Source organism: Anomalospiza imberbis, chromosome 3 (genome assembly GCF_031753505.1).
Source record: "Anomalospiza imberbis isolate Cuckoo-Finch-1a 21T00152 chromosome 3, ASM3175350v1, whole genome shotgun sequence".
NCBI classification, from domain to species: Eukaryota; Metazoa; Chordata; class Aves; order Passeriformes; family Viduidae; genus Anomalospiza; species Anomalospiza imberbis.
Genome location: NC_089683.1, coordinates 49,095,933 through 49,111,157, shown reverse-complemented (window position 1 = coordinate 49,111,157; position 15,225 = coordinate 49,095,933). Strand labels below are relative to the sequence as shown.

At 38.0% G+C, this 15,225-nt stretch overlaps 1 protein-coding gene across 1 annotated transcript; it reads left to right on the top strand.

Moving 5' to 3' along the window:
- The first annotated feature begins 3,222 nt into the window (after positions 1–3,222).
- On the top strand, positions 3,223–14,996 carry GPRC6A (G protein-coupled receptor class C group 6 member A). Its single transcript, XM_068184310.1, has 6 exons — positions 3,223–3,712; positions 5,349–5,652; positions 7,500–8,327; positions 10,591–10,803; positions 12,197–12,320; positions 13,667–14,996. Exons 1-6 carry the CDS (start codon positions 3,519–3,521, stop codon positions 14,785–14,787), a joined length of 2,784 nt encoding a protein of 927 aa, XP_068040411.1. The 5' UTR covers positions 3,223–3,518; the 3' UTR covers positions 14,788–14,996.
- Positions 14,997–15,225: the final 229 nt, after the last annotated feature.

Below are 15,225 nucleotides of genomic sequence, written 5' to 3'. Positions count from 1 at the left end.
TTAGTCATGAAATACCTCCTTCTTTTTTTCCCCCCATTGTTTAAACATCCTTAAAAGAAACTTAGTAAATCAAAATTACCGTGTTAAATGCTATTGTTCTATTGATCAAGAAAGCTGGCAATCCAAACCAATATTTAATCTTCTTAATGCAAATGATGGGATTCTATTTGAATGTTGCTCGTTTCTTTGAAAAGGACAATTGCCATTGTGTCAGTGTAAGTCCTGTTTGAGGGACTATTTTTCTTTCTTCCCTTAGCTATTGTGCATGTCTGGCAGAGGATTTTGCTATGTGTCGTATGTTTGGAAGCAGCACAATTAAAACCAGTTTAAAATAGAAATTCATGAAAAATGCCTCTTTCCTTTAACATACCTAACTGGAAGGGCTTCAGAGAAAAGATACTCCTGTTTGAATCTAAGCCATTATCAGAAGCAACAGCTAGGACAAAGAAGTTCAGCCAAAATGTTGGTCTTTGTTTCATGTACAGTGTAATCTCTCTTTGCTGGACAAAGCAACTGAGGGTTGCAAAACTTCCTCCTGCACAAAAGCAGAGAGACTTGTCTGTCCAGGTCTAGAGGCTGCAAAGACAGGAGGAGCAGGTGATCCATTTCCAGGTGTCCACTGCTGTGAGGGTACATCCTGTTGGTTTCACACTCAAGTCACACCCAGCTTCTCTTGTACACTTTTAATTGTGGGTCTTTTCAACACTTCGCCAAAAATGTACTGGGCATAAATTTACAAGAGGTCACCTGAAGGATTAGTGCTGAGGGTTCATAAGGACCATCCTCCAAACCCCACCAGTTCTGGTCCTTCTCAAAGTCCGAGTGGAAGTAACCACTTTGTCATGGCAACAGGTAACTCTGGGGCACATAGAGATACTGACAGGACCTCTTTGTCTCCCACAAGATCCTCTAAAGCTTCTTAGATTTCACCTATGGCTCTCACAGTAGCTTTGGGATTGTTAGTTCCTGTTTTCCATCTTTGTACAGTCCATTAGAGGCAGCTTTCGAATGATGATGGTACTTCACCAAATTCCCCTGACTCTTATGCTTGAATCTACCTGCCAGGAAATACTCCTGTGCTGATAATTGTAAAAGTCTAGTGTTATGTCCAGGATATGTCGCTACATTTGAAACAAGAAACACTTTGTACTATACAATTATTTCTATTTCATCCAAGTGCCAAAGAAAAAGGATATTTGCAAATGGTTCATGTCAATTCTGCAATAATGAATAGGCTATCTTACATACCTCTCATCACTAGTAGTAATTATGAGACATAGGTATTGAAAACCCTCTTTCTTTTGAAAATAACACTGCGACATAACAAATAAAATAAAATCTGTGTAGTTGACTTGAAAGCACACCTCTTTTTATGGTGTTTTTATAAATAACATGAAATTATGCATCAATTATATGTGATGTTTATGTTGTCAACTTCCACTTTCCAAAGTGACCAAGTAAAGATTTTTTATTTGTATTCTATAGAAATAAATAGGTTTTTAGAGACTGGCCAGGGTAAAGTTCCTTTTCTGCTTCTAATCATCAACCATAACAAATCTGAAGTTTAAAATTACCAGTACTGTGTTTCCATTGAGTCCTTATTACAGTACTTACTGTTAAGCCCTTAAAAGCTACATTTTATACTAATATTTCTTATTGCTTAAGGAAATGGCTAGTCCCAGTCTTATGCCTTAGTTACATCTAAGTATAGACAAGTTTTACATACAGAATTATATGGAAGGTAAAGGAAACACTAGAGTATGTGGAACCAGGCTTTAGGTTGCATTACATGGCTGGAAAGGAGCAAGTGCATGAATATTTGGAGGTGAATGTCTCATAACTCAGGGCCAGCATCTGACTACAGTTAATGCTGTTATGAGTCAAGAGGAAAACCTTTGGAATAGCTGGAATTTTTGTGAGTCAGTGCAGAAGCAGAATAAACTGGTATCAACATCTGCCCATAAATAAATGTGATCAGATATATTAAAAAAAAGTCAGGCAGCTCTTTACTATCTGCACTGACCCAGCAGCAAGAATGCCACATGGAAAGAAAGGCAGATGAAAGAAACACAAACTGTTACATTAAAAGCCTAAATGTTAACTTAACTAGGGATTAACATTTGCACTTGCAAGTATTTTGTCTATTGCATTTGCATTTACAAGAAGTATCTTGGTTGTAAATAGATATTTTACTACAAAGAGACTATTGAGAAAACAAACAAAATATAGTAATTTGAATAATTTATACTGTATGCATTATGTTTATCAGAAAGAATGCATAACAGACAACCCATTTCTAATTTTCTTGTCCAGTAAATAAACCTTAGTTGACATTTTCTATGTAAACCTAGATTTTATGCAATCACAGACAATATGTGCTATGACTGAACCCATTCTTTTGGGAGTGTTTTGGCATACTGCCAAAAGAAGCAAAATCTGAAGAAGCCATTAAAAGAAAACAGGAAATAAACCAATATCAGAGACAGAGAAGGATTGTTGTCAGACCTGTGTCACTCTCATGAATTGACTTATTAGGACAAGTCATGTTTCTGTCCTAAGGAGGTTCACTTTGATGTTTAAGATTTGGGTTTATCAGGGCTGAGAGTCCAGCTTCTGCCTCTCTTTTCCCTGAGTTCCCTTCTGGCACAGCATCTGATTCCTGTGAATCTGAGGGGAACAGTGGTGGTGAGAACAGCCACTTCCCGTTCCTCCCACAGCACAGGAGCTGCTGTTCATGCGCTGGTGTCCTCAGTCAGACAGGGAAGAAAGCAAAAACTAGGATTAATGTTATTGATTTCCACTGTTCTCTGTTTATCACATTAGCCAGCAGCAGACTTGGCCTGGTTTGTAAATATGGAACCTGATCCAAAACCTACTGAAGTCCCAAGGACATGTAGTTCAGAACCCTGAATATTAACTTATCCAAATAATTTTTATACAAGAATTTTAAAACATATAAAGGTTTGAGAGAAAAGCAGTCTTTTGGTAGTTTGGAGCTGGGATTTTTGAACCAGAGTCTAATATAAAGCATACTGTGACAGGGGGGGTTTTATATTTTAGCATTCTTAGACTAGGCTCTTAAAACATGGTCACAGCAGTATCACTACTACCATATTATATATTTACTTCTTTGCACACTCCACTCAGCTAGAAGGAATTCAAAACAAGCCCAAATTTATACCAAAATATTTGCCACGTGTTTCAGATAAGGTATCAGAAACTTTGAACACAACATAAGAGATTTAATGTCCAGCATTTCCTTTTAAACTCATTTATCTTTCTCCCTCCCTCTCCACTCTCACACCACCACACCCTCACATTTTATGTGACAGCACTGCTTTAGTACCTTCAATAAAAAAGCCTTGTCCAGTGAGGCAAATACAAGCACCTTATGAGGCGTGACCAACATTCGAGTGCAGCCTTTGTCCTTTGCTACTCTTTACAGATGACACAGGAGCCCTTGTTGGTGCTGCAGCTTGATTGACTCAAAGCTGGGAGTGAGTGAGCAAAACAGACACATGGCATTTGTTATCTTTTTGATCCCTTGCTTTGTGGTCGGCACCAACATCGCTTTCTCCTGCCAGAATGCTGACGACTTTGTGGGTGCCAGTTCTCCAGGGGACATCATTATTGGAGGTTTGTTTGCAGTTCACAGTGAAATGCTGCATCCAGAAGAGGATCCCATCAAGCCAGTAATTCAGAATTGTGCTGGGTGAGTAATACTGGAAATTAAACATACAGCAAAGAAGAGAGCACTGACACTGGACATGTAACTCTTATGTTAAGGTCAACAAATTCTGGTTCTTTTGCTTTGCTTAGTCTTAAAAAATTCCTTGTACATCACATGAATTTCACGTAAATTAATACAGGATGACAAAATATGGCCAAGTTACAATAAAAAATACAGCAGTTTACTGAGGAAGGGAATGAGCATTTGATCCTATTTCAATCATCACTGATAATCAAATAGCATTGGATGTTTGTGTTATCATCTGATTTCCATGGAAATGGTAATTTACTATAGGTCTGAAGGACTAAGCTGGGCATCTATTCATTTTTTTGTTATGAAGCTGAACCTACATGATTTGAACACAGGAATACTTTTCCATTTTACCCAAACCCATAGTAAAGTATGCCTCCCATCTCTTGGGCATTTATAATCTACGTTAGCACCTTGATGATGACACTATAGTTATTTTTTAAATTACCATAATTATTACACTTGGAAATATAATTGTGGCTTAATTTTATAGGATAGCCTACATATATACACCTTGTAATGCATGCATTCTGTGCATCAGAATATTTATTCTGTTGGGTCCAAATCCTACTGTGCTTGAAACATCCATTTTTCTGGAATGCATAAAAAGGAAACCTGGTGAAGAATTTTATTTTAAGTACATAATAAACCTTTCCTAAGACCAGGAATTCCAAACATCCATTTTTAAAAATTGAAATACAGGTGCAAATCCACAAATTCAAAAAAAAATTTTTAATGAATTTTTCAAATTCATTCAAATTTTATTTGAATTTTACAACTTAATCCCACATCTGAATCTAATAATCAGCTAGGCATGCAAGTATCTGTCTGGATTTATGTCAAAATGTTGATTAAATTGATAATTTTGTCTGTCTTCCATTATTTTTCTATGGAGACATAAATTATCTCAAGTTGATCTGAAAATGAATTTAGATCACAAGATTTGTAATCTTTAGAGAAGCATGCCTGAGAGGAGGGTTGGTTGTATTGTAGACATTTTGTGCTAGCTCAGTTCTGATTAATCACCTATTATAACGTCCACTGGAGATGAGGGGAAATATCTGGGCTAACTTCCTCAGGTCTGAAGAGTGTTTTAGAAACACCAATGCAACCACTAGAGACCTTGACCTCTGAAATATTTTCTTCTGTTCTGAAATATTTAGTACTTCCTTTTCTTTGCTTCATGCTTTTGTTGAAAATAAATACATTTTTTAAAAACTTAGTGGGCAAGTGTAGTAAAGTAGAATATCTTCATTGACATCAACAGATGCTTTCTGAAGGTATCACTTGTAAATTTTCATGTATCATGAAATTTAAACTTTTAGTACCTTTTTTTTTCCAGAAAAAAAAACTTTTATTCAAGTATATTTTCAGTTTTGTGTTTATTTTACTTAGTCTCCTGTTACATGAGAAAAAATGGTTTTTAATCTTTTGTGCACTAAATCCAAACAAAACTCACAAAACTTACTACCCATCAGTTCTTTTCAGCAGCTGCAAAATTCTAAGGGACATGCTCAAAACAGGCTTTGCTTCACCCTTGCTTCCAACAAAGTTTTTCTAAAAAATTCCACTCATGTTTCTCTGACAGCTTTGAAATTCAAGTTTTTCTTCAGACACTTGCAATGATACACGCTATTGAAAGCATCAACAACTCAACGCTGTTATCTGGAGTTACGCTGGGCTATGAAATCTATGACACGTGTGCAGAAGTTACAAAAGCCATGGCGTCTGCTCTGAGGTTTCTGTCTAAATTCAATTCTTCGGAGGATGCCGTGGAGTTCAAGTGTAACTACTCAGACTACATCCCAAGAGTCAAGGCAGTCACTGGAGCCAGCTACTCAGAGGTGTCGATGGCAGTGTCAAGGCTGTTGGCTTTGCAATTAATCCCACAGGTAGGTTTGAGGCAATTATTTTATTTTGGACAGAGGTTCAGATTCACCATGCTAAGAATTAAGGCTCCCATCACAGGAATTGCAAAATCCACATATTTACTACAGGGCAGGATTTGTTCTGTTCTAAGAACAACAAGACCAGTGGGCTTCAGCTCCAAGCAGAGGCCTTGATTCACTTACTCAAACAAAGGCAGTAAGGGATATTTTCTGTACCCGAGGCACATTTATCCAAGTGTTTTTTCAGGGACATTCTGGGCTCTTGTCAGCCTGGCAGTGCCTTTGGTCAATCCTGGTTACTCCAATGTACCTTGGATGACACTCAAGGACTTCATTCAGACAGCAAAGTTACAGCTGCCATGTACAGTTTGCCTGGTGGTGAATATGACAATACTCAATCTCAAACTCTCAAGCTTAAAAAAAAAAAAAAAAAAAAAAAAGACCAGATCAGATCTGATCTGTCCAGAAATTCAGGAATTCTCTCCAGCCCAAGAGAACTTAAATGTTGGAGTCAGTTAAAACTGTGGACAGGGAAGTGAGGAAGATTGCTCTAAAACAAAGATTTTTCTCCTAGTACTCTTCAAATGATTGTAGAAGTGAAAGAATGCAACAGTTTAGACCCACACTATTCCTTCCCAAAACATCCTTTTCTATTTCTTACCTCTCTAGGACTAGTACAGTCCCACATTTGTGCTTAGGCCCGTGATTACCTTCCTACTGTCACCTTTGTAAAAGAATTGGGGTCAAGGCCAGGATTAAGAAGGAAGAAACAGATCCACTTTCATACCATCCTGTCTTGCACTTTGGTTTTTGCAATGGATATGAATTAACCAAATAGGTGGAAAAGACATAAAGTCTGAACTAAAGATAACTTCTAACTGAATCTTCTCCTCTGCAATGGTAGGAAGTAATTCTGACCTCCAACGCCACCACAGGAACTGTAGTAAGTATGAAAATTAAAATGCCACACTTGAACATAATCAAGAGGCAAGTGTCTAAAAAATCTGCAGTAGGGCACAGATGGAAAATGGGACCCAACAGATTTTTCTTATCAATAGCATCTGCAGTGGTCTGACAGAGTAAGATTTTGGTATCCCCTCCAGAGAGATGACTCTTCTTTTGGAAAGCTTAAGTTTATTTTTTAAGAACTGTCAAGAAATATAGGGGGGAAAAAAGTTCCAACAAAAAATAAGAAAGGGTTAAAACTGGAGAGATTTAAATAGCAATGTTCTTTTTATGCTTTTCCAGCTACATTCACAAGAAAAAGATAATAAATCTTTTGTATCAAAAAATTAGAACACTTTGTAATATTGGTTACTGTTTGTTTGTTTGTGATGTTCTTCCAACTGATTTAATGATCCTTTTGAAATATAATAATTAAATATTGGCGAGAAAAAATAATATATGTGTGAACCATACTAACACACTCAGTGATAGGAAAATACTACAAAATATAAGAGTACCAGCAATTTGAATAGAGACTCAAAAAATAGTCAATATTTTAAATATTGTTTTGAAAAGCATGTTGATGGTATCTGAACAGAGTAAACCAAAATCTTAATACCATCATTACTGTCATATCCATTTTGAAAGATTTTGTTCTCAGCTCTCACTGAATTATGTGGAAGAAAGTGAAAAAAAAAAAAAGTGTAACTGGTGTTGGGCACAAGTCTGTGTCCTAAGAGCAGGGAGAGAGAACCTGCCCCCTTTGGCTGCTCCTTGTTCATGCTCACTAACAGGAGGAGGGAGTCTGGGTCAGGTGGGAAGAAAGAGCAACCATAGCAGCTTTGGATCTCTTGGCATCCTTTGGAGGGGACCACATCCATAACTGAATTGTTCGTTCTTCCTAGGTCAGTCCTGCATCATCAGCTGAAATCCTCAGTGACAAAATCAGGTTTCCTTCTTTCTTCAGGACTATCCCCAGTGATTTTCACCAGACAAGAGCAATGACTCGCTTGATCTGTGAATCTGGGTGGAACTGGATCGGAGTAATAGCCACTGATGATGACAATGGGCGGTTCGCTTTGGAGAGCTTTGGGGTCCAGGCCATGGCGAACAACGTTTGCATAGCTTTTAAAGAGATGCTGCCAGCCTATCTCTCTGACAGCACCTTTCACACCAAAGTTGATCAAGCAATTGAGAAGATTGTCAAGGAAACAAGAGTAAATGTTATTGTTGTCTTTATGAGACAGTTTCATGTGCTCAAACTATTCAAGAAGGCAATTGAGAGGAATGTTAACAAAATCTGGATTGCAAGTGATAACTGGTCAGCTGCAGTCAAGATCAGTACAATTCCCAATATCAGACAGCTGGGAACAGTTGTGGGATTTGGATTTAAAAATGGAGACATCTCCTCATTCCAAGAGTTTTTGAGAAACCTTCATGAAAAACCCAGTGAAAACAACAAGTTTTTACGTGAATATATTATGCTTTTGTCAGTCTGTGCACACCTGAAATATCATGATTTTCAGACATGCATTGCAAACCAGTCCCAGGATAATCTACTTGAAAATGATTGGAGTAAACCTCAGATCTGGAGAGATGATTTTTTGAATGCTAATGTTGAACCAGGATTTATCCATAGTACTATGCTTGCAGTCTATGCTATAGCTCACGCCATTAAAAGGCAATGCAAAGACAGAGACTGCAAGGATCCATCTGCCTTCACTCCCTGGGAGGTATGATGCTAATTCTTACAGGTCTCATTCTCTCTGCCTAACTTTCATTGCATTTTTGCTCCCATATTCCTGGAGATAAAAGCTTGGTTCTTTTACTAAATTACTTCGTATCAGCTATTTGACTACTAGTGGTTGGTCCCGTTGCTGCAAACCACTGTGATACACATCATGAGCGCTCTTGAGAGATGGGGATACTGCAGGATAGGAGCATTCACCAGAGTTTCAATTTCCCTCTCTTTTTCTCTCACCATTGTATATGTTTTTTCTTAATTCAAGTATTTTCCTCTACAAAGAGTCTCTACTTGAAACTGAAAATGCAATACATTATACCTCTGTCTGATCTTGACTTTTATATATAAAGACATAATCTTTAAGATGGGTGAGGTACTTGTTATCACACTACCGGGTGGGAAAAGAAGAGGAAAATCAGAAAAGTAAACCTGACCTGACCTTTTACCCAAGGACCTGCTCAGGACTATTCACTTTTACACACTTTTACTCAGAAGATTAAACAAATGTTCACTTAAAAGTCAAACAACCTCTGAAGCACTCTGATTTGCTCTGACCTCTTATCCTAGGTTAGGGCAGGTCAAACCAAGATATGAGATTTGAAATAAAAACCAACTAACCAATAACCCAGTAACAATCAGACTAATTACATGAATTAGTAAACACTAATGGGACAAATTCAGGACTGTTTCATAGGAATGCAGCTTTATGGAGCTACATTTACACCATAAATGAACTAAATGCCAAGCCATCCAAATTAACTCCTTTTAAGTTGTTAAGCAGACATGAAGAGAACTGAGAGATAATTATTTCCCCTGTGATGTTTTCATAACATGTTTCTTCTACATGAAAATTCAACCCTCTAGGAAAGAAGATATATATGTACAGAAAACTTTTAGGATCCAAATAATCCATATCATACATCTCCATATACAGGGAAACAATAGAGTGATTGTTTTACAGACTTCACAAAAAACTCCAAAAACCAGTTGCACCAATCTGTTGCTACATATTAGCCCCTTCTGTATGAAGCCCAAGATGTATTCAAAAAGCTTTGGTGTTCTCATATTGTTAGATAAATTGAAAAAGTGAAGAACAGAAAAATTAAATTACTAGTCTGAGTATATACAATTTTAAAAACACTATTCAGTTCCACATAACTATGCAGCATCCAAATAAAATGCACCAATCAAATTGGTTAGAAACACACTGGTTCTTCATAAACTATATAAACACTCAAAAAAATTACATTATACATGACAAGATGGCATATTATATACACTAGATGTGTATGTGTTACTAGATGTGCTACATAAATTTGACAAAGCCTATTGAGGTAGTATACTTACCAGCACTTTTGTTAAATGCTATGAATGTCACAAATGGACCCATGTAACAGCATGATTTTCAAATGCAGTTGAACTCAGCCTTTCACTAAACATTGAATTTTTTTCTTGTCAGTTAATTACTGTTGCCAAAAAAATCACTAGGTCTGCAAAATAGTAAAGCTTTTCCTTTAACTAAGAATCATGGCAGCTAATAGGAGTACTTTCTATGATTTCCTCATGAGCTGGGAGTGGGGATATATAGTGTGCCTTAACCTGTCCTTTTCGAGATTCACACAGACCTGTTTCATCTGTTTGTGATGAGGGAGGCAGTAGTTTTCCCCTGTTGAACAGAATGGATTGCAATATGAAGCTGGACACTTGTCTTGACAAAGCATTGTTCATTGATTATTAACAGTTCTGAGTCTCACCTTGCCACACACAAATTCAGTCACAGCTGCAGCTGGGAACAGTGCTAGATACTCCCAGACATGCTGGGAGAATTTACTCTGGAAGCAAATGTTGCCCAGATTGACTCTGCTGACAGTAAAGTAATAACAAGAGCACTGCTCACCACTGGTCTTTACAAGAAGGGGAGTGCTAAAAGACTCTTAGTTATTTGCAAGCAAAAATATTTTCTCTGAATATCACATCAAAATTTTCAAGGCTGGAAAAATACTATTATTATGATTTTATGAAATTATGATTCTTTTTAATAAGAGATTTTTAAGGCCAACATGATTGTCAGTATAATGTAATTCTGTAAACAAAATGAATATGAATTTTAATATTTCTCTTTGTCCCAAAAGAGAAAGAGAAATTTAAAAGTTTCTTTTTCACTTGATACTATCATACATATGTTAAACTACTCAGTTTGTCACACTGACATGATACGGGTGTATGTTATCATTCCTTACACTTATGTGCAGCTCCTTGAAGAACTTAAAAGAGTTGTAATCATTGATGATGATAAGGAAGTCAAATTTGACTCCAATGGAGATATGAGCACCAGTTACGATGTCCTTCTTTGGAAAGAAATTGATGGCCACATGGAAATCACCACTATGGCAGAATACAATGCAGAGAAAGGTGGCTTTATCTTTGAGGATGAAGAGAAAAAACAAGATTTTCTGGCTTTAAAGGTAACTTTTAATTTGTTGACATAATGTGTGAAATTTATTTTAAGACAGTTTTTTTCTCCCTGCAGCACTTGCTACTGGAACATGTGCCAGCTAGGAATCTCTTGTGTGGTTTAATGTTCTCCTTTTAGAGCAAAGAATCCTTTCTGAGTTTATTCAATCCCTTTCATGCACCCTGAGATGCATGTTAGTCTATGAGCAGGCTCAGTGATTTATTTATTTCTCCAGAATGCCCCTAGAATGTTATGTCTGTCCTAAGGATGCTATTCCAGAATCTTACAAAGGGATTTTAAAATAAGAAATGATGGTGCATAAAAATTTCCTCACTTTTGTACCACATTTTTTTTTACATGAAGATTCAGACATGTTGACTTCACTGTTTAAAAAAAAAAAAAAAACAAAAAAAAGTTTTGTTGTTTGTTGTTTATTTGCTCCTGTTAGAGCTGGGGTCAGAAACATGAGTAGGTGGTGCCACCCAGAGCCCCAGCACCAGTGTAGACAGGAATGGTGGGTGGCCCTGGCCAGTTCCAGCTGGATAATCTGTCCTCTGTGCACGGGTGGATGTCTGAGTTCATGGCACAGCTCTGTGCTGCAAGGCATTCCCCACTAATGGGACAGGCAGAGGCTGCTTACCAGGTGGGCTGAATTCTGGTCTCCACATGTGAACTTAGCTGAGGACAGAAAGAAACCTCAAACCTTGTCCCTCTTTCTGGTGCAGGGAAATGTCTCCACCTCCTTGTAAACACCATCTTGGAAAGAGAGGAAAGTGCAGTGTGCCTCAGGACAGATAATTTGACAAAATTTGTCTTCTGAAGGAGGACCTGAAGTGAGACCTCAAGAGAAGGCCCTGATCACACACCCAGGAATGGAACTTCATGACTCAGGGATAAGCTGGCAAGGGTCAGGAGCGTCAGAGTACAGAGCATCTCCAAAACATCTCCTTCAGGCCAAGGTGTCCCTCCTGGGCTCTGAGCAGCTGAGCAGAGTATCAGGAATTCATTTTTGAAGCAGTTCACTCAGATTCCCCTTCAGATGCTTCTGTGCATTCTTTGAAGATGATCCTCTGTAGTCTAAATACAGGTTCAAAGCTGAATGAAAGATTTTGATCTAGATTTTAAAGGTACACACAAATCCAGGAATTAGCATTCAGGGCCCAAAAATAAAATTATCAGGTAAATAATGCCTCATTCTATTACTCATTGACTGTGTGGAGAAAATGCAAGATATATGGACCCTACAACATCTGTTTTTCAAAATAATTTTCAGAGTTCCTTAAAATATGTATGATGAAATAAATACAAATTGCAAAAATCCTGGAGGTTTATATTAATGTTCCCTTGTAATTAGCTGTACCTAAGATGATGATCTCTTTTTTTTTCACCTCTGTACACTGCAGAAGGTTCAGTCAACATGTTCCCAGCCCTGCAGGCCAGGCCAGGTGAAAAAGGTTACAGAAAGTCCACACACGTGCTGCTATGAGTGCATTTACTGCCCAGAAAACCATTACAGCAACCAAACAGGTAAAAAATTTGTATCCAAATAAAGGTTTATTTATACATCGCTGCAGTTGTTTTGCTTGGATGTAGTGTGCCTTGAGAACCTTGGGTTAAATTTTGGAATGGGATTTAAACATTTATTTATGATCAGTTTCTTGTAAAACTTGATATAAATGCTTTTTAAAAGGCCAAGTTTAAAGTAATTAGATTGTCCAGCTGACTAGCATTATCCTTTGCTAGGATGGAAATTCCAGCTGATTTATTAGTGAAATTTACTCTCATTAAATAGAGCCTTTCCTCCCTGTCTTTCCTTAGCACATTCAGTCCAGTCAGGAGCAATTTCTTGACTTTGAGGGTGGTGAGGCACTGGTTGTCCAGAGAAGTTGTTATGGTTGCCCCATTCTTAGAAGTGTTCAAGGCCAGGTTGGACAGAGCTCTGAGCAACCTGGTGTAGTGAAAAGTGTCCCTGCCCCTGGTGCAGGAATTGGAACTAGATGGTCTTTGAAAGTCCCTTCCAACCCAAACCATTCTGGAAGCCTATGAATCTATGAAGTTCAATTGTTTTGTATTTTGCTTAGCTGCACACTTTGTGTCTTACCACAAAGTGCTGTGTAATTTGATAGAACTGTCCAGCAATATTTTCTAGTATCAAATGTGATGTATACTTTACCATTGGTTTAAGCAAAATCTTTTAAAGGGGAAAATTAAATATAGAGAAGAGAGATAGAATAAAGAAAATTAAGGGAGCATGTACTTTTTAATATCCTGAGAGCAGAAGAAAAGTAAATTTTATCTTCTTATTCAATTAATTGTGAAAATTTTCCATATCATAAAATAGGAATTTCAAAGCAAAAATACCTTTCAAATAATTATCTAAAGCAATGTTTGTTCTTGCTGTTGTATTTTAAAAGCTATCTGTAAAGAGAATATTAGAGTGTTTTCTTGTTAAAAGAGACAAATGAAAGAAAAATAATTCAAATTTTTGCAAGAGAATTTATTACTCTAGAGTCATTGTTCAGGTTTCAATTAAAGTTTCACTGGTCACATTTCACTGGTCAGTGATGAGCAAGACAGTTTTAGAAGCCTGGTCGTTTTCCCTCCTCGCCTCTGGCTGCAGGCAAGGCTTGCTCCCAGCTGGCAGGGGGCTCCAGGCATTTGTCCTTAGCTCGTTGTGCCACTGCCACCGCAGCCACCGCAGCCCCGCAGCTCCTCCCCCTGGACAGCCACAGCCGGACTCAGAGGCAGTCAGACCCATCTTTTCCCTTCAGCATCCTTTCCCACATTGCTCCTGTATCTCAAGTCCCCACAACCCACTTTGCAGTTTATTAACTTTGGGGTTCTAAGATATCTTCCTTTTTTCCTTCTTCCAGATATGGATTACTGCTACCGATGTAACAACAAAACCTACTGGGCTCCCATCAACAGCAGCACGTGCTACAGGAAGACAATCTATTTCCTTGCCTGGACTGACTGGTTTGCTATCTTCCTCCTCCTCCTCTCTGCTTTTGGGGTTGTGTTGGTCTTGTCTATTTGTGTAATATTTACCAAAAACTTGGACACGCCAGTTGTAAAGGCATCTGGTGGTCTGACTGTCTGCTATATTATTCTCTTCAGCCACTTCCTAATTTTTTTAAGCACTGTCTTCTTCATAGATGTACCCACAGAATTCAAATGTAAAACTAGGCAAGCACTCTTTGGTATAAGTTTTACACTCTGCATCTCATGTATTTTAATAAAGTCACTAAAAATTTTACTAGCTTTCAGCTTTGATCCCAAGCTTCAAAATTTCCTGAAATGCATGTATAAACCTATTCCCACTGTGGTCACTTGCACTGGAATTCAAGTTATCATTTGCACCTTCTGGCTAATATTTAGGACACCTTTTGTAAATCAAAATTTCTCAATCCCAAGAGCAATAATTCTGGAATGCAATGAGGGGTCTATTGTAGCTTTTGGGATTATGTTGGGCTACATCGCTGCCCTAGCATTTATTTGCTTCATATTTGCCTTTAAAGGTAGGAAGTTGCCAGAGAACTACAATGAAGCTAAATTCATCACTTTTGGCATGCTAATTTATTTTATAGCATGGATCGTATTTATCCCTGTCTACGCAACTACATTTGGCAAATACTTGCCAGCAGTGGAAATCATCGTTGTTTTAATATCTAATTATGGAATCCTCTGCTGCACTTTTCTTCCAAAATGCTATATCATCATTTACAAGCAAGAAACAAACACAAAATCTGCCTTTCTCAAAATGGTTTACACTTATTCCTCTAAGAGTGCAGGCAGCGTTGCTGTTAGTCAGGTTTCTTTAGATTCAAAGTCTTCCAGCTTCCGAGCCACTATCACAGACTCGTGTAAAACTGAGAATGACTCTGTGAATGGAAACTGCCATTTCCAAGTGCCTGGGCAGCCTCTAATAAAAGGAAAAGTTCTTCCTAAAAATGCTGCAAGGACTATGGTCAGGAAAAGAGTCTCCAGCATATGACTGGCCAGTGTTAAACCACCAGAAGTTAAAAAGCCATTTTAGGGAGCCATTTGTCTTTCAGATCTCTTTCCTTTTGCTATCTCCAAGGAAAGCAGGCCACGTGAAACATCTTTTCCTGTACTTAGGCAGTTATCAGTTACCAGACCTGAAAGGCTTTCCTGACTCACAGAATCCATCCCATGCTCCTGCAAACTCACTGATGTGCAGTCCCCTTCCTTCTCCATCCAGCCCACATAGACCTGTGGGACCTATTCTGCAACCTCTGTGGGACCTATTCTGCAACCTCCCTTCTTCATGTGAGGCAGAAGCATCACAAAATTAAGACTCACAGTCAGGTAAGTGGGAACACATGAGTTTCCCCACTTCTTTTGCCTCTTTGATGCTCAGTTGTTTAAGGAGCTCTTCTTCTCATCTTGGCCCCATTTTACAGATCAAAGA